General features: G+C 49.9%; 1 protein-coding gene across 1 annotated transcript in view; it reads right to left on the bottom strand.

Moving 5' to 3' along the window:
• Positions 1 to 7636: 7636 nt before the first annotated feature.
• The window catches only part of LOC119400580 (nuclear pore complex protein Nup155), a 61498-nt gene continuing 49135 nt past the window's right edge, over positions 7637 to 19999 (bottom strand). The window contains exons 4-6 of the mRNA XM_049417724.1: positions 16960 to 17080; positions 9468 to 9540; positions 7637 to 7730 (exon numbers count right to left, since the gene is read on the bottom strand). Of these exons, the coding sequence (XP_049273681.1) occupies positions 7637 to 7730; positions 9468 to 9540; positions 16960 to 17080 (288 nt within the window). The remainder of the gene's footprint in view (positions 7731 to 9467; positions 9541 to 16959; positions 17081 to 19999) is intronic.

Raw genomic sequence — 19999 nt, 5'->3', positions numbered from 1 at the left:
AACGCACACGTGAGATTCAGAGGCGTACCACATGGCTAAGTGCGATAGTGTTTGTATAAGGTCAGCCATCAGTCTCATTATCGGAGCAAGAAATCCGTTTCATTGATCGAGTGTAATCTTCCGTGGCACGTGTGTTCTGTATATATATTTGTCTTTCAAATAAAATCTTTCAGTTGAAGATCAGCGCTTGTCCCGTCCTCTTCTCTTGTGTCCTTGTCAATTTCGTGCGCTGCGCAAAGATGGATAAGTTCCAACTCGCCCGCTTATCAATCCTACTATAGGTCCGCCCATTGAAACATTCGCCGCAGAACAACTTGAACAGCAGCGCGTGCTCGCTCGTGCGGACGCACAAGGGGCATGCCAGCGAAGAGTAGCAAACTCCGGAAGAAGGAAGCGCAGAGTTAACAGAGAGATCACACGCCTGCCGGGCTAGAAAGGCAACGGGAAACGCGACGTGCGTAGCGTCACCCATCTAGCGCGGCCACTACATAAAAAGTCAGTTTCACCGCAAAGGCGAAGGAATGAATGCGATAGCAACAAATTGTAGTGTTATACGAAGGGAGGCTGGCAGCTTACTGTTTTATGTGCGATCTCGCGTAGCTACAAAACGCTCGTGTAAGAGAATACGGCCGCTTCAGGGAGAGATGCTCTGTCCGCATAGGCACTTCGCGTTCAGAGCGCAGCACGTAGAAGGGTATACGAGCCACCCGCTGTTATGGCTGTCGAGATAGCGCGCGCGCGCGCCAGCGATCGCGACCGCGCCCTTAGAATCAAAGTTGAAAGTTGCTGGTCGCGCGACACCCCCCCCCCTCGCGTCTTTTCACGCTCGCAAAAGACGGGCGGGGAGTTTTCTGTCTGATTCGGCGGCAGGGCACCCGAGCGGGGTGATGTTATCGCATGCACCCTCCGAGCTACGGAAATGGGCCGGCTCGTATGACCTCTGCTTCGGCCGCGTTCGTCGACCCCGCTCGCGAGCTTTTACCCGCGGTAGAACATACGATGCGCGGGGGATCTTAATAATTTGGACTTCATGCGGAACATGACGGCACCCGTCGAGACTGTCCATATAATTGCTATCACAATAAAAAAAAGACAGGGCCTGCTGCGTCGCGTCGCCATCAATGGGCGAGCGCGTCTCGGCTGAGTTGAGAGTTGCGGCCGCTGTTTTCAGTTAGGACGCCACCGCTCTGCTACGCAAGGCAGACGCCGGTTCGTTCGCCTCAGGATTTATGCGTGTTCGTGTGCTTTTTCGTGTGCTTTCTTTTGTGATCGTGTGTGTGAGCAGCTTGCCTCATGTTTCCTGTGTTTGAGTACGGTTTTTTGGTGTGCGCGTGTGTGGCAGACGGTTTTTTTCTAGCGGTGTGATGCCGCGTAGCAATTTTGTGCTGCTGTGCAACTCGAACGCGAGAACAGACACTACTGTAAAGTGCCACGAATTCCCCTGCGATCTACATTGTCGGGAAGCGTGCCTGAAGAATATTTCACGCCAAAGACCGTCATTGAAAGGAAGCAAGTGGGAGCCAAGCGACAAGTCGCTGGTATGTTCATTACATTTAGCAGATAATGACTACGAAAATAACACAAAAATTAGGCTCATGCCTCCGACTGCGGTCCCGACTGTTTCCCGGTTGTCCGCATTCAAAGGGAAGGGGAAGTGTGCGTGAGTAAACAGTCGGTTGCCCTTGGTGAGAAAGAAGTTAGATGCCTAGATTCAATACTGCCGCGTTAATAGCGTTTAATTTTTGTGGACTGCTATGCAGGTTTTTATATAGATGAGTTGTTCTTCTTTTTATCGGATGTTCTTACAAATGTATAGATTCGTCATGAATTGTTAGTTGTGGAGATCTGACTTGCTCTGCTACGCAGATCATACGGAGTGTCATGTGACTAGGTCAGCTGTTGTATATATGTGTGCGTAGTCTTTCAATCAATTTCATTTGCGAGTTCAGCGCCTGTATCGTGTTTTCTTCCTTAGTGCTCGTCCATTTTTAGCGCTGTTTTTCCTTCACAATGATGAATCACCAAGTAGCCCAAGTTTCTCTTGTAGTGTCCGCACTACATGCAAAAAAAAAAAAAAACACGCAGCCCAGGAAACGCCGGCGAATGAATCCAGCTGATGACACAATAGCTTGGGCAGGCGATTGTGAAAGCTCAGGAATACTCAGGATTAGACATGTGCGCCGGACGTATCACCGGCGGCGGCGCGCCGGTGTTTCCACCTCCGGTGGCGGCGCGTGAACGGCGCGAGGTTCATCGGATCGGTGGCGGCGCGGCGCAGGGGGAGGGCGAAGCAGTGAATGCGATAAGTACACGCTGTAATGTTACATGAACGAGGGCTAGCAGCCAACTCTCTTTGCTCCGATCTCACTTAACTCTACAAAACGCTGGTGTATGGCAATACGGCCGCTCCTGGGAGAGAAGCGGTTTTCGGTCAGTTTGTCGTATCAGTGGTCCGAGCGCGAAGCAGTGAGATCACAGCGCTCACAGCGTGTAGAAGTTATACGAGCCGTTCGCTGGGGGATGTCTGCCGAAATAGCGCGCGTGTCATCGCTATCGACCGCGCCCTTATAGTTAAAGTTCACAGTTGCTGCTCGGGTTACGCAGTCCCTCTGCCCAGACATCCCTTCCTGCTCCTTCGCCCAGCAAATGACGGGCGGGGCGTTTTCTTCTGCTTGGGGAGCAATCGGCGGCAAGCCTCGCACGCGGGTTGATGTCATTCCGTGTGACGGAGATGGCCAGCTTGTTTCATCTCTGCTTTAGCCATGTTCCTTGACAACGCTCGCGAGCTTTTACTCGCGGGTAGAACATATATAATGAGCAAAGTGATGTTATTGATTTGGAGTTTATACGAACATGACGGCGACGGCGAAAACCTGTCTTGAGTGTCCATACAATTGATAAAGAATATACAGAAACCGTCGAATCGCGCTCGCCTTTTCCTGGAAAGCTGCATGGTCTCCGCTGTAAAGAGTGCGTCCGTTGGAAGAATCATATAATGCGGCACCTTTTCCATTGGTTTCGTTCTCGCCTTCAATACCCTTCTTACTGGGGACATCTCCTCGCCACTTATTTCTTCATAAAGCACGCGTATAATGTCAGCACTAAGCGTTGAACCTATCATGATTTCGCGCATGTCGGCTACAGTCTTTACCTCTGCATGCGCGGCGTCGCAAACCCACAAAATGAGAGAAATCAGTTAATCGCGCACGGTAGTCGTGCGAGAGAAGCAAGAGCTTTTCTCGCACGACTATCGTGCGCGGGTGCACAGTAAAGCAGTATGAGAGACAATTCACAACTATTATTTCTCGTATATGGACCAATCTAGAGTATGTACCCTGATTGTGTGACGTGAATCACTGTTCTGGCATCACGAAGTGCACCAAAAGACAGGAACGCCAGAGAGGAAGAACGCGCTCGTAGTTTTTGTTTTTTGTTGTATTTTCAGAGGCTGTTAGGGGCCCTTTATAAAACAGGACGTGCAAACATGGACACAGGAGAGCATTCAAGAAGCCAGAATGCCGTTAGCAACTGAAAAATCACACAGCGGCGGAACCGAAGGTAGACACAAATATTTATCTGCACATTCCATACCTATCAATCAAGTGCGAGTAGGGGTCTACGTGAGAGGATTAGCTGTTCACTCTCTCGACTTTTCTCTTTATGTCCGTGTTTCCACGTCATGTCTTTTTAACATGAATACCTACTAACTAGCTCGGCTATATTCTAAGTTGGCCATTCTCTTTTACTTCGGTATTATTAACGATTTCTCGAGTAAGAATGAAAGGAAAAAAATCCCGCCATCTCCCCGTAAGGGAACCCTGAGTTGTATGCAAGCAGCCATGAGTGTACTTAGATTTCTGTAAAATGTTTATTTTCTTCATCATTGTTCATCGTCCTTCTATTCGAGGTTCCCCTGATGTGTTACTCGACATATATGACTTAAGCTCAGGGGAACGTTTCCCTTGAGTATAACGGCTTCGTGGTCCGTAAGTATAAAGTTAATGACTCTTGCTGCAAGGGTTGCGCTGAAGTTTGAGAATGCGATGTCAACGCGCCGTTTCGCTTCGGCCTCGCGAGCACGTTGTTTGTAACTTGCGTTTACTTTGCCTCCCTTTTCTTTTCCCCCCTCCGTTATCGCCGCTGTTCCTTTCAAATTCAGAAAGAGGCGACCAACGCGGCGCTCCAGAACAGAGCTCTGTAGCTGACGACTGTGTTTGCGTTGACAGAGTTATGGACCGAGGGGCGGCGAATCGGGAGAGAGGAGGGGGGAGGGAGGGCGCGTACATGAGCGCGAAGAGGCACCCGGGATTTTTGGGGCGGTTGCAATCAGAGGAATAGACGACAGGCCTGGTCTTTCTATTCAACGCTGCCCAGCCTCTTTTATACTTCTCGTTAAAGCAGTAATTTACAAAGCGCCTTTTTGTTTCTCTTGTTCCTGTGTACATAAATAAACAGTTTTATATTAAGGAACAGCTCACGACTGTTTTTGTGCGACATGATTTGGTGCCGACACCCGGGAATGGACTAAACATCCATCGAACAGCATCGACCGTTCCTGGCAACGACGCAGACAAACGATCCCTTGGACAGCTATGGAGATCCTTAGGAAAAGAGGAAAGTGATCAGGTCGCCAGTGACGCGCTTCACCAACGACGCAGACAAGATCCTGAACAGCGCTTCTGCCGTCGACCTCGAAGAGGTGAGTGTTCTCATAGATCGTCTGCGGTTAGCCGAACGTCACTCAAAGACGCAGACGCTGCGATAGAGCTCACCTTAGAGAGGAAGACGCAGAAGCGGAATTCGAAACTGTTCTAGAATACAGCGATAATCTAGCGACGTACGTCGGGTGACTTGAATATCGAAGGAAATGTGTCCAAAGGGAACCAGTTACCCAGGAGGCCCCAGCCGTTCGAAATCAAAGAGACCGAAGCTTCCTAAGTTGGAACTATTGAAGTTCGACGGCAAGAGGAGGAACTTGCAACCATTTTGGGAACAATTTGATATTGCCATTAATAAGAATCAAGAACTGAGCAACATAGACCGATTCAATTACCTGAAATCGCTGCTCACTGGGGAAGCTGCCGCAGCAATTGCCGGTCTTCAGGCGACTTCGCAGTGCTACGCAGACGCCATCGACATCCTTCAGAAGCGCTTCCGGGACTCCTCTGCCTTGGTTCAAGATCACTTGCAAGGCCTGATCGACATATGTCCGGTAAATTCCGCAAAAAATGTGTGCGAATTGCGGCGTATGCTCGATTCCGTCCAAGTCCACATTCGTGGTTTGAAGGTCTTGGGTGTCGGAGAGGAATCCTACGAGGCAATGCTCTACCCGGTGCTCCTGCGGACACTGCCAAGGGAGTTGGTGCTCAGCTATCATCGATCTCAGGCGGAGGCGCAGCAGGAACCGGGTACTTCATTCACGGCTGGTGGCTCTTCATCAGCCGGATCGGCAACTGAACATCGGACGGTGCTCACCACCTTGCTCCGCTTCTTCAGTTTGGAGGTGGACAGCCGGGAAAAGACACGAGATCATCGGCCCGACAATTCACTGGGTAAGCCTGCATTGTCTTTCGATCGTCAGCATGTAAGGCCCCAGCGATTGAATTGTCCACCACCGTCCGCTGCGGCTCTGCATGGACCAACCTTTAAAGTCGCATGCGAGATTTGCGGATCCACGGGTCATCAGAGTCAGGACTGGAACTCCAGCTTGGAACTGGCGGAGAAAAAGGCGATTCTTTCCTCTAAAGGAGTGTGCTTCCGCTGCAGGAAAAGGGGGCACATTGCAAAACAGTGCAAGGTCAGAATCGTATGCAAAAGGTGCAGCCACCGACATGCCACGTCAATGTGCAATCCCGCATTTGCAAATGCCCAAAAGGACACGAATGCCAAGAGTAGCAAATGAGCATGTGAGCCTGCACGCATCAGAAGCGGACGTTATTGGCACAACTCAAACGGTATTGATGCCAACTGTCACAGCATAGGATAAGGGAACGAAAACGAAGGAAGTTTCGCGGATCCTTTTTGACAGCGGCAGCCAAAGAACGTTTATTACCGAAGAGTGCTCGCGAAAGCTTGGTTGCAGGCTCCTTGGAACAGAAGTTGTCACCATTGATGTTTTTGGGGGACAACAACAACAGGACAGTTACCGCAAAGTACATGTCCTTCCAAATGATGCTACTAAAGAGGAGTACGTATTTGATGCTCTAGATGTGCCATCAATATGCGAGCAAATCATCCCTTGCCCCGACGAGCAAATGAAGGCGACTTTGCGTGAACTGTCACTGCCCCTAGGCGATGATCCGATGGAGCAAGACGTCACAGTCGACGTGCTCATCGGTTCCAACAACTTTTGGGAATACCTGACAAGAAGAACGAATACACTGAGCAGCAAATTGACAGCCATCGAAACTGTCTTTGGCTGGGTGGTGCAGGGGCCAACCGTGTCGAACTGCAAGGCAGTTAACTGTGCCCAAGCAGTCGTATTAAGAGCTTCGGTGGCTGACCAGCAAACGGAGCCCATCCTCCGACTATTCTGGGAGCTTGAGGGCATTGGCGTGTCTGATAAACCGACAGAGTCCCCAGATATGCACTTGATGGAGGGCTTTACCAAAGACATTAAGATGGTTGACGGGCGATATGAAGTTAAGCTTCCATGGAAAGAGAATGTGGAGTTATCAAATAATTGCTCCGTGGCAGAAGGACGGTTCCGCCTTTTGAGCAAGAGGCTTCCTAAGCCACCCGGCCTTATGGGCGAGTACGACGCTGAAATGCGACGGTTGCTGGCCGAGGGAATAGCAGAGCCAGCTGCGGATGAGTCAGTCATCCCATTTATTAAATGCCCCATCAGCCAGTTCTTCGACAGCGGAGCAGCACAAACTTGAGGATCGTGTTTGATGCCTCGTCACACGGTATCGACGCAAGGTCACTAAACAAAATTTGAAAAGTGCCCAAATCTAAATCCCGACCTCGTGAGGCTATTGCTCACTTTCGATGTCATCGCATAGCGCTGGTCGCCGATATCAAGAAAGCGTTTTTGCAGCTGAGTGTGGCTCCGGAGCACAGGGATGCGTTGCAGTTCTTGTGGTACGCCAGCAGTCCCGAGCAGGGAAACCCTCTGCCAGAGGTTCAAACATTCAGAATGGCTAGAGTCCCATTCGGAATAACATCGGTCCATTCCTCTTGGCGGCTACTCTACAGTATCACTCGGAAAAAATGAAACAGGATTACCCCGAAACGGCCGACCTCATAAAGAACAGCATTTATGTAGGTGACCTAGCTGATCTGTGGAGCTGAGACTGTCGAGCAGGCGGTAAAAAATTTGCGAGGAAACGAAAGACATTTTCCGTGCTGTATCGATGAGTTTGCACAAATGGGGATCAAATAGCAAAGAAATGATGGAGCTATTCAGTAATGATGACATTCCCGAAAAACCCCTTGGGAAACCAGCAAATCTCCTAAAGGTTCTTGGCCTTACATGGAAAGCGAACGAGGATGTCCTCACCTTTGCTCCTGACGCTGTCATCGACTTCGCGAAAGCAAGGATAAACACTAAGCGTTTTGTCTTGCAAACGACGGCGAGGCTGTACGATCCTCTTGGATTCCTGTCACCGTACACGATAAGGGCGAAATGTGTGTTTCAGGAGATTTGGAGGCAGAACATCAAATGTGACCGGTCTTTACTTGATGACGTGCTACAGAATTTGACTAAGTGGTGCGAGGAGCTTCCCGTACTGCAAACAATCAAGATCAACAGAGCTTACAATTATGAAATTGAGGGAACCCCAGAGCCCAGGACGCTGCACGTGTTTGCTGACGCAAGCACGAAGGCTTACGGAGCTGTGGTGTACTTGTGCAGTGAGAGCACAACCGGACGGCGCACATCCAGCCTCGTCATTTCGAAGTGCAGGGTAGCTTCCGTGAAAACTGTCACATCGGCGCGACTGGAATTAATGGCCACCTTGCTCGCCTCAAGGCTTTTTCAGTTTGTGACCAGTAATCTGAAGATCGAATTTCACGAAGCTCATTTTTGGACGGCCTCCATGATTGCGCTGAGCTGGATCCGAGGGGATGCATCGAGATGGAAAGAATTCGTCCGAAACCGCGTCACCGAGATTCAACAGAACACCGACAGAGCGGCGGGGCGGCACTGCCCTGGAAAAATGAATCCAGCGGACCTGATGACCCGCGGACTAACAGCTGGTCAACTTAAGTCGAGCCACTGGTGGTGGAACGGTCCACTGTGGATGACGCAAGGACAGGCCGCGTGGCCTATCGTACATCAATCTGGAAGCTTCGCGCCTGAGGAGTTGGAGCAGAAAGAAGAGGTGCAGGTGCTGAATAGTGCGGTCAACGACGAGGACGAATTGCTTGACCTTGCCAGGTTTAGCTCTGCAACTAGAGTGGATCGGGTGACCGCGTGGGTTCTGCGGTTTGTGAAGAATCTGCGTTCGAGAATCAAGACATGCGGTCCATTAACAGCCGAGGAGATTGAGCGCGCTCACATTCTTTGGCTAAAGAAAGCGCAAAACTCTGCCTTTTCCAACGAACTTCGGAGCACAGCAAATGGATCCATGCTGCCAAGCAACTCTCTGCTGAAAGACTTCACGCTGTGGACAGACAGCGATGGCCTGCTTCGGATACGAGGACGTCTTTGTTCGCAGAATGTGACACACAACGAGCGACACCCTGTTTTACTGCCGGGGCAACACAGATACACAGTGCTTATTGTGCAGCGCACTCATCATCAACTTCTCCACGCAGGCGTCAGAGATAACTCTAGTGCAGTTGCGTGAGAGGTATTGGATCCTTCGTGGACGTCAGATTGTGAAAAGTGTTGTGCGTGCGTGTGTGGTGTGTAGGCGGTACAGTGCTACTAACATCGAGCCGTCGACGGGTCTTCTTCCACCTGATCGAACGACTCAGGCTGACCCCTTCGAAGTGATCGGGGTTGACTTTGCCGGCCCCCTCTATGTCAAGGAGAGGGCGGTGCAAGTGAAGGCGTACATTGTACTTTTTACGTGCGCGGTGACTAGAGCAGTTAATCTTCAACACGTGCCGGACATGACTACGGAGAGTTTCTTGTGGGCTTTCTGTCGGTTTTTGGCGCGTAGAGGCTGTGCAAAATAGTTCACTCAGATAACGCCCTGGCCTTCAAACGCGCGTCGAAAGAACTCGCCGTTCTTTGGAAGACCCTGCGGCACCCTGACACTTTGGCTTGTTTCGCCCGTTCCAACATAGAGTGGATTTCATTGTCGAGCACGCCCCATGTTGGGGAGGCTTCTACGAACGACTGGTTCGCAGTGTGAAAACGGCGCTCAAGAAAGTAATCGGACGCCGATGTCTCGGCTTCACTGAGCTGTCGACCGTCCTAACAGAAGTTGAAGCGGTCATAAATTCTAGGCCCCTCACCCACGTGCACGACGACCCCAACGACGCCCCCCCCCCCTTTCACCGGCCAGCTTACTGACCGGAAAGCGGCTAACTGCTTTGCCAGCCGCTGGTAACCGAGCGCTCGAACCAGACGCGAGTTCTTTGCGAATGCTGTGGAAAACAGAAAGCAAACAGTCAACGCATTCTGGCAGGTCTGGCACAGCGAATATCTGAAACAGCTGCGCTCGGCGTATGCAACGAAGCCGGCAAAGGGGAGGGAGCCGAGGATCGGCGACGTGGTGCTCGTACAGGAGAATCTCCCACGACTACTGTGGAAGGCCGGTGTCATTGTTTCGCTGTTTCCCGGTCGAGACGGGGCAATACGATCGTGTGAAGTCAGGACGCCGCAGGGCAAGCGTGTAAGGCGCCCCGTTCAGCGACTGTACCCTCTGGAAATGTCCGAACTGTAGAATGAGCAGGCTCATTCGGCGGGGCAGTGTTGTAACTTTGCGTTTCTTTGCCTCCCTTTCTTTTCCCCCCTCCGTTATCGCCGCTGTTTCCTTTCAAATTCAGAAGAGGCGACCAACGCGGCTGCTCCAGAACAGACCTCTGTAGCTGACGACTGTGTTTGCGTTGACAGAGTTATGGACCGAGGGGCGGCGAATCGGGTGAGAGGAGGGGGAGGGAAGGCGCGTACATGAGCGCGAAGAGGCACCTGGGATTTTTGGGGCGGTTGCAATCAGAAGAAAAGACGACAGGCCTGGTCTTTCTATTCAACGCTGCCCAGCGCCTTTATATTCCTCGTTGAAAGCAGTTTAAAAGCGCCTTTTTGTTTCTCTTGTTCCCGTGTGCATAAAATAAACAGTTTTATATAAGGAAGACGCTCATCGACTGTTTTTGTGCGACACACGCCGCTCCGGATCGTCTGGGGCACTGGCTACGTCGACGCGACGCCGGGGAGACAGGCCTCGTTCATAAGCTGCTTCGCATCGAGGGGTACCTTGCATTATTTATGACGTAGTGGGTACCTTGCATGAATGACGATGATTTATGGCGTATTGGGTACCTTGCATGATTTATGGCGTAGTGGATACCTTGCATGAATGACGATGATTTATGGCGAAGTGGGTACCTTGCACGATTTATGGGCTATACCTTGCATGATCTAACCAGAGCACGCGCCGCAGTGGAGCGAGCGCTCTATCGCACGTCCATATGTCAGACAAATATTCCTTTCTGCACACCACGCGCGAGCTCTCCGCTCGTGCGAAAACTTCGTTCTCTTCTTTCTTCATACATCTAGTGGCACACGGGGCACTGGTCACGCCGGGGGGGACAGGCCTCGTTCATAAGCTGCTTCGCGCCTAAAAGTGTACTAACGCACCGAGACATATATATTACTTATCTATTTTATTTATTTATGCACAGTGTACTAGGTCCAAGACTCCAAGAATATGCTAACCAGCGAGTTGGGTCGTCGCCCTTTAATGCTGGAGGACGCGGCAGCGTTAAGGTCAGACAATACTCGTGATATTTCTGGAGAAGAAAAAGATACTGCAACTTTAGGAGAGCTATTCTCGATGCGTTCACCCAAAGGAGATGTCCACAGTCCATTTCGGCAGAGCACGTTCAGTGATTCGAAAAAGCGGTGAGCCGTGTTGTCACCTCGCTCTTGACCACGTCTCCGCACCAAACCCACCAGCAGATTCTAGCGTAAGAAGAGAGTGGACGAAATGCACGAAAACAGGAACTTTTCAAGTCTGAATTTGCATATGAATGTGTCCCAGATGTTTGAGAACGATGCAGGGAATGCGTACCGACCTTACAGCCTCAGTTACACGAGCGACCGCATTAAACCTAAATCGATGGCTAATGCGATCAAAAGACATGTGCACCGAAATCGGCTCTCTGAGGGCTGCGTTCGTTGCATTGAAGCGCATTCCGTCCCTATCATTTGTCTCGAGAGTGTTTGAAAGCTTTGTGTGTCATGATGGCGCTGCAGAAGAAGAACCGGAAACAGGGCGCGCTTCTCGCCGAGCCTCCCGCTATTCAGCGGCCGCTGAAATGGACAGTTCATTACATGGACACATCGAGAAGAGCTCCTCCGGCGAAGTGCTGTATTTTATTTCCAGATTCCGTCTTCGAAATAAAAGAAAACACTAACGGCGGCGCGCCGCAATTATTGCGTGGCGGCGGCGGCGCGAGCGGCGTGACCAAAAACAGGCGGCGACGGCGGCGCGGCGCGGCAGCGCACACCTTTACTCAGGATTGTGAAAGCCCCAAGATACAATGTTCCTCGAACCCTGGGAAAGACGAGATCGAAGCGCTCGTTCCACAGTGAACGTAGCGTTCCTGTAGATCAGGCCTGCCAAACCACATTTGATCTTGCGCATCTCCTGGAACAGTCAAACAAAGCAGTGAACAGATTGAAAAAGGAAGTTGCTCGTCAAGAAGAACAGTTGAAACAATTGTATGCCGATAGAGATGAAATGAAGGGATGTCTTTTAACTCACGATTATTCGTAATAGCGCACATTTAATTTCAGCTGAGTCAAGCGGGCAGCCTTCATGGGGAATATTGAGGCCCACTATACAAATGATTGGCACTCCTAGGGCAAACTGTTCACATATGTGGGGTAATCGGCACTTCTAATGGCTTTGGTATTCAACCTGTAATTTGCAACTATAAAATGCGTTATTTACGGCTTGATTAGAGTCACTGTCGCGTGTACCAATGCATCTGTGGAAGCGCTTCTCCATGAACGGCCGTCCGGAGCAGTGGCTCCAGAGCGGGCGCGAGGAGAACTAGGCCCGAGACGCCGTTTCAACACCACGCAGCATGCCGCACCTATTTTTAAAAGACGATAGTCTTTCTTGGGATACTTGAACGCAGAAGTTTCGGCCTGTCTGTCTGTCTGTCTGTCTGTCTGTCTGTCTGTCTGTCTGTCTGTCTGTCTGTCTGTCTGTCTGTCTGTCTGTCTGTCTGTCACACGATTCAGCCACCCGGCCAAAGTTTAAGCACTTGCTGAACGCCCAGCCATCTTGAACTGGTAGCTGCGTTCATTATTTTGAGCATTGTCGATCGAAAAGCAAATATTACGCATATCTGAGGCGCAACATCAATACGTAAGTGTTAGGTGGTGTGTTCCTTTACAGAAAATACATATGTGCGTAATTCTAAAGACCCTAGTGTTTCTTAGGCTGCGCTGAAAATGCGACGCTATGCAAGAAGAAGCCTTTTGCTGACGATATGGTGCTGCCACCTGGCAGTTTCCCTGGGTTCCGCACAAGCTCATGTTTCCCGACGCCACTGCCAGATGGCGTCCGTATCTCACGCAGCGCCTCCTCTATTTAATCAATGCCAGACAGCGCATCCTCTATGTTGAATCGGCCGCATCTGGCTGGCAGCCAGATGCAGCCGATTCAACATAGAGGAGGCACTGTCTGAGGCAAGGCAAAACATAAATGGCCGCTTGATGAAAAAATTGATACGAGAACAGCATCGCGGATGGCCGCAGATGACACCAGGACTCGTAGTACAGCCGGCAGAAGACTATCGTCTTTCGACGACATTTGCAACGAAGCACGCAGATCGCAGATACGCGGCCAATTTTTTTTAACAAGACAGTGTTTTATGCCGGGGTCCACCAAGACTTCAGTGACGTATTTCCGTCACGGAAATGAAGTCGAAAAAATTTACACGATCAGATGGCAAAAAAAAGCTCCGTCAACGGGCATCGAACCCACGACCGCTCGGTCAGCAACAACAGATGCCGGGCACGTTATCCACTGCCTGCGCCACGGTCTTTTGTTCCTTTATTTCCGGTTGTACACCACATAAACGGGGACAACAGAATTATGTTACAAGATACTACAAACAGGTAGGCACACATCTACCGTCAACCACTGGATAACCAACATTGTGATTTAAAATTCCTTCATATTAAGCAGGGGTTCTGCCCTAGCCAACCATGAAGGAACGCATTCATTTGTTTTTTCTACCTCGAGAAATTGGGGCATATTTTCTTGAAAATACTGTCTTGCCGGTCTTCTATCCGGGTCACAGTAAAATCCAGCCATTCGTGAGCGCCATATACTGTGCAAGCCAATCATCATGATTAGGTCAAAAGGTAGTCCGTCCTCATTGTCTATTGCTAAATACCGAATTCCATGGGGGTCTAACGGAAATTCTTTTTCTATTGCCCTCTGCAACACGTCCCAAAAGTACACCCCCTCCCAACAGTGCAGAAAGACGTAGTCAATTGTTTCGGGTTGGTTACAAATTAAGCAGTCGGAGCCCCGTGGCATATAGAAACCTTGCTCCTCTAAAAGGTTTTTTACTGGTAGTGTTCCTCTGTGCAATTTCAAGAAGAAAGATTTTGCATTTGGAGCTACTTCCATTTTTTTAACTCGCTTAAGTACATTCTGACCCTTGCCAGCACCATATAGCGCTCTGTACATTGGGATGGGCAACACAAGCTCACGTACATCCTTATAAAGATTTTTCTTTCCAACAGAAAAAAGGTACTAGGTTGAAAAGCGGACGCTCGAAAAACGCACACTTGCCACAACTTCCTTCACATAGCCTTGTACTGCAACTTTCATCTCTTGAGTGCTGACAACAAACTCGGGCAACAGTCGACCAAGTCTTATTTGGCGCACTGTTAACAGGAATGGGTGGCTTGCCTCACGGAAAAAGAAAAACGTATTTACCAACTGTTTTATGAACAGATGTGCCAGTCCAAGGCCGCCACTCTTTACCCGCTTCAACAAGTTTGTGCGACTGCACCTTTCCCAGTTGGACCCCCACACAAATGTCGCAAACACCCTATGCATTAGAATAACAGAGAGCTGAGCTAGTTGGTAAGTATTCATTCTAAAAAGACAGGGCGTGCAAACACGGACACAAGAAAGAAGTCAGGCGTTTGTGGTGTCCTGACTTCTTTCTTGTGTCCGTGTTTGCACGCCCTGTTATTTTAGAATGAACCCTACGCATTTTCTGCACGTTGACCCTTGAAAAGTACATCACTTGCATCACGTACCATAGCTTAGACAAAAAAAACCAGTTGCATACGGTAGCCCTAGCAAACATACAGATAATTTGTCCTCCACTTACTCGCTTTCTCACTCATTTCTTTTGTTTGCTGCTTCCAAACACTTATCAGTGCTTTTGTATAACTTCAGCGGAACTGCAAGATACTTTACTGGCGTTTTGGTCCACTTAATGGTAGCAAAAAAATCAGGCGTTGAAGGCCACGTGCCATGCCAAAACCCTAGGCACTTTCCCCAGTTTATGTGACTTTCCTGTAATTTTAGCGAAGGATTTAGAAACTTTTAGTGATTCTTCAATGCCTTCATAAGAAGTACTACATATCGCAACATCGTCAGCATACGCAAGTAGTTTTACCTCTGACCATTGTAACTGAAACCCACTAACAACATTGTTCTGGAGTATTGACAGACAATGTTTCGATGTAGATGCTAAACAACAGTGGACTGACAGGGCAGCCTTGACAAACGGAATGCTCAATTTTAATGGCCCAGTGTCTTGTTGAATATTAGTCATGTACTACCGATCCTATATGCCAGGGCGACACCGTCAGCAATTATTTTACCAACATTAATATGCTCCAATACTGCAAACAAAATAACATGGGCGCCACAATCAAACGCCTTCTCCAGATTCAGCTGGAGTACGGCTACACGAGCTTGAATCATGTCAACACACTCCAGAATAGGCCGCATTCTATGAATATTTGTTACTATGGAAGGACCTTTGATTCCGCACGTTTGGTGTGGACCGACAATATCTTTTATTACTGACGGAAGTCTAGCCGCCAAAATTTTCATTACAATCTTGTAGTCTATATTTGTCAATGCGATTGGTCTGTACGCTGTGACGTGCCTAATTTTTTCATACCCTTGTTACACAGGCAAGTTAACCGCAGTTACGACCAACCACGGTTAACCGCATTGAACCGCGGTTAGCGCCAACCACGGTTCGCCGATGTTACACGGCACACAAGCGAACTCGGTTAAAGCGGACTTGCTTTGGCGTGAATGGCTCTGCGCCGTTTTGTTAACTGGATATATGCCAAAATTGGTATGGCATGACACGAGTGCGTGATGAACATAAAAGACGTTGTATATACCAGAATATACGTTTCACTAGCATGGTATATACCAGGTTGTGCATGCATGCCTGCATGGCAAACATACGATATATGGTGAACTAGATGCCATGGCATGAATGACTTCATTTGCCTGAAAGACAAACAAGTCGATGTATGCAGCTCTTTGCTGGCTGCTTCGCATTACATCGATTCCCACAGTGCGTGGTATCTGCCGGATTTTTTCAATGGGATTCCGTCGAGCGTTCGCTTTTTCCAATCCTAACGCTCTTTTGGTGGGCGTCTCTCCAACAGCTAAAGCCTCAGCCCTAGCGTGAACGAGTGCACCGCGATAGCGTTCCTCGTCATGCAATTCAAGTTTCTGCTTAATATTGCGTATGTCACTTTTAAACGCTCCCGGCTCTTGACACTCCAAGTCTATTAACCTTTCGAAGGTAGTTCTCAGTTCTTTTCCTTTCTTTTTATTTTGATAACTCATTGCACAAGAACGAGCGATGGCTTTTATTTTTATACGCTGCTTGAACTCTTCCCATTGTCCTGCAAGTTTAACTTCACCATTGGTTTTGATGTCTTTGATGCAGTTCAGTACCTGATCCAAAAAACATTCGTCGGTTATTAAATTGCAATTCATCTTCCACAGATCCTACGAAAAACTTCCACTTTTTTCTTTCCCGTATCACACTTAACTAAACAATGGTCGCTGAAGGAAATGGGATAGACAGCATAGGTCTTACAGTGCGTGATTATTTCAATAGACACGTAAATGCGGTCTAGGCGAGCGTGGTTATTACCCTGAAAATGTGTGAAACGCACTTCTCGCGTCCCCTCCATACAGCCACTCACATCTTCTAAATCATATTCTGTAATTATGTCGGCTAGCACCCTGCTAGTGTTGTCGCTCATAACGCGTCCGTTTGATCGGTCTCGCGCATTAAGGACGCAGTTAAAATCACCAATTAATACAAGCTGCCTATCCAAACTTAAGAGATCTTTTAACTTCGAAAAAAATAGCGTGCGTTCCTCACAAGAATTTGATGCATAAATAAACACAATGGGCCACTGATGTTCATTTAAACTAAGATCACAAGAATTTAATCTACCAGACGGACATGAGAAGATGTTTTGCCCTGCAAGACCCGTTAACTTCTTGATAAACAAGACACAGCCTGCAGACGTTCCTACTGCATGGCTTACAATGGCGTAGTAACGCGCCGTAAACCTTAGCATCATGCCCCGGGTCCCCCCTTCACCGTCTACTTTTGTTTCCCGTACAGCTAGTACATCCAGATCGTGATCCACCAGCACCTTGTTTGATCCACCAGCAGCTTGATCGTGATCCACCACTTGGCTCTATTTCCGCTTGGCAGCCAGACCTCTAACATTTAGTGTTGCCAATCTAAGAGTCGGTATAAAAGCCATGTCTACCTAGTGAAGAAGTTAGCCCGGAGCATGATGCTTACCTTCACCGTCTAGCACGTAGCTAGACGTCTCCGGAGCCTCCAGGTGGACCGGTGCCATTGGAGGGTGGTGGCGTCTTATGTTTCTCCACAGTCGGGTTGACGCAGTCTTATGCTGCTGCGTCTGAAAGAAGACGCCTTCGTAGGAGGCCCATCCACATGCTTTCCACTCGACGCCTCGCTCCCTCCTGCAGACGATTCGTGGGGTCTTTTACCAGGGCTCCAACATTGGTGTTCTCGTTCTTCACTGTAAGGTGTTCGGTCGATTCCATCGGCTCGGGTGCCTCCGTTGGGGTACTTGCGCAGCCGTCCTCTGTTTGGCAGGCTAGCTCATGTACAGTGCCGTCCACTGTTAGGGTGAACGCGGCTCAGCGTGGCTGCGCTCCAGAGAGCGCCAGTGTGGCCGACGCGGCCGCGCATCGAAGCGTAGCGGCGCATGCGCACGCGGTCGCACGGGAGATACTTTGCGTCGTCTGCTATCACTCGAGCGCGCCGCTCCGTAGTTGCCAGGCACCGGTCTTGCTTGGTTGTAGTAGAGTGTACTAGAATATTTTCTAGTACACTCTAGTTGTAGCACAGCATAAGCGGCGCACTCGTGTGCGCCTACGCACTGGCGCAGCTTCGTTTCGATGCTGGGCCCCGCCGTACGCACTGGCGCTCCGCAGAGCGCTGCCACGCTGTGCCGAGTGGACGCCACTGTACAGCCGCTCCAGGCTCGTTCTCGGCTTGCGCCATTGGCCCATCTCCACCGATCAATGCGGCGGTACATCCTGAAGCATCTGAGGTCGCTAGGTCAGCAGCCCCTTTCGCAGCATCCTCAGCCTCTGTCGCGTCCATCACCAGTTGTGCTGTGTCTTCACCTTCGGCGAACCCAATTGCCGATGCGTACGTACGCATGCACTCATCTTCACCGTGGCCGAACCGACGACAGCGCGAGCAGCGGGGTACGTTGCACTCCCTTCTGACATTGCCGGTACCTTGGCAGCGCAAACACTGCATTGGCCGACCAGGTGCAACTACGAGAGCTAGTTCACAAGCTACCCTAATTTGGTGCGGGAGATCTTCAACCTTCACGCCGCTCTTGAGCTTGAGCAGCACGGACCGAGCGGTCGACCCCTTGTCGCTGACTTCTTGGACACGCCAACGCTCCCGGGTTACTTGAACGACCTTCCCAAAGGCCGCCAACGCCGTTCGTACATCTTTGTCGGCGACGCCATAGAGCAACTAATGAAGACGCAGCCGCACCTGCTGGTCTTGGGGGTCCACGATGATGCAGCGTCGCCGCTTAACCTTCAGCTCCTCCGTCCAGCAAGCCTTTCGTAGCGTCTGCGTTGCTCATGGTGACAGCCCAGACATGCTTTATCTGGTAGGCCCCCAGGGCTAAGATATCTATCTGGCAGCATGATTATGAGTGCAAATCAGCTCAGCCGACAGGAGGGGACAGAAGAGAGGACACAGAGCGCTGACTCAGCGCTCTGTGTCCTGGATTCTGTCCCTCCTGTCGGCTGCGCTGATTTGCACTCATAATCATGTTGTATCAACACGCCCAATCCTACAGCCTTCTGGCAGCAGTCCTGTAGGGCCAAGCGCGTCTCGGAAATGTTCCACTCGATATGGCGTACCACGCACATCACCATGTAAAAACACGGTGTCTTGCGTGACGAGTCCCTTTGGCAGTGGAGGCAAAATAATCTGGTACCCTGCGTCTTCATCTTCGTTCATCCTGTTTCCGCGGCTAGTCTGTGCCGCAAACGCCGCTCCATCGGAGCACATGATTCCTGCGTCCGACGCGCGTGAGTGCCGACTATAGTGAGCTAGAACATGTTGGTTCTAGTTCGCTATAGTGCCGACGAAAGAATACTGCGCCATGGTCACAGACTCCAGAGGCTTTACAAACGCGCCTTTTATATCTACCACTCTCCCGGTCGGCGGGGTGCTGTTGCCCTGTGGGGGCGCTAAAGTGCCGCGGGATGGCGACCAAGATCTGCGTCCAATATGCGACGCTCTTCTGGCTATCACACCTCGTACTTTGATTACGCTTTCACCGTTAACTACTACAACTACCAGAAGGGTTTGTTTAATCATTTAACATGGACGTTAGTCGTCGGGATGGAGATGTACCACCAATCATCAAAGTGGGTGCATCCACGTTAAACTGTGCTATAGCTGCCAGACATCAATATACATTGTACAAACTCTCTTATAGCAATGTACAGTAAACATTCAGTTACTTCTGTAAGGGCACGCTTTACTTTCGTGTTATTCCGATGCCTATGACGGAGGGATCAACCATCTTTTTATGTAGCGGCCGTGCCTCTAGTCTGGCCGTGCTTTCTCACAGTTCGAGCGGGGAACGCTGTGTGATAGCCAGGCGAGCGTTGCAGAGCTATTTTTATTATGGATGGATGCGATCAGCGAGGCTTCGGCTAAAGCCGCCGCCTCGCAGTGTAAGGCGTTGACAAAATTCCACTTTTGAAAACGCACCTAACTTGACGGCCGTAGCGACGGCGCAACGGCGCGCTGCTGGAACTAATCGCGGAGGTCATGAATTAGTGAAGTTAACCAGCACGAAGGACAAATATGAAAAACACAAGTACAACAAGACCATTGTAGAAAAGAAATAAAGGCCGGCTACAATAAAAACACTAAAACAAACAAGACGTTTCGGCTCCCGCACGAGAGCCCTGTTCATAATCATTGTGAACAAGGCTCCCGTGCGGGAGCCGAAACATCTTGTTTGTTTTAAAGTGTTTTTATTGTGGTCGCCGTTTGTTCCTTTTCTACAGTGCCTCCTCCCGACCAGACGAGATTCCCTCAACCCCTGGACTTCACAACAGGACCAGTCCAGGATCAGCACTGGTCCTGGTGTACTTGTGTCTTTCGTCTTTGTCCTTCGTGCTGTTTAACGTCGAAAATGTCGCACCAACTTACCTAGACAAGAGCACTCCTAAGCCACGCATTACTACACTCTACCGCTCCCAGACGGCGACACCACCTCGCGAATCAAGAGTACTGTAAGAGGGAAATGTGAGAGATAAAAGGC

The sequence above is a fragment of the Rhipicephalus sanguineus genome, chromosome 7 (genome assembly GCF_013339695.2).
Source record: "Rhipicephalus sanguineus isolate Rsan-2018 chromosome 7, BIME_Rsan_1.4, whole genome shotgun sequence".
Taxonomy (NCBI): Eukaryota; Metazoa; Arthropoda; class Arachnida; order Ixodida; family Ixodidae; genus Rhipicephalus; species Rhipicephalus sanguineus.
The sequence above is the reverse complement of the archived record's forward strand: the minus strand, read 5'-3'. Positions and strand labels throughout refer to the sequence as shown.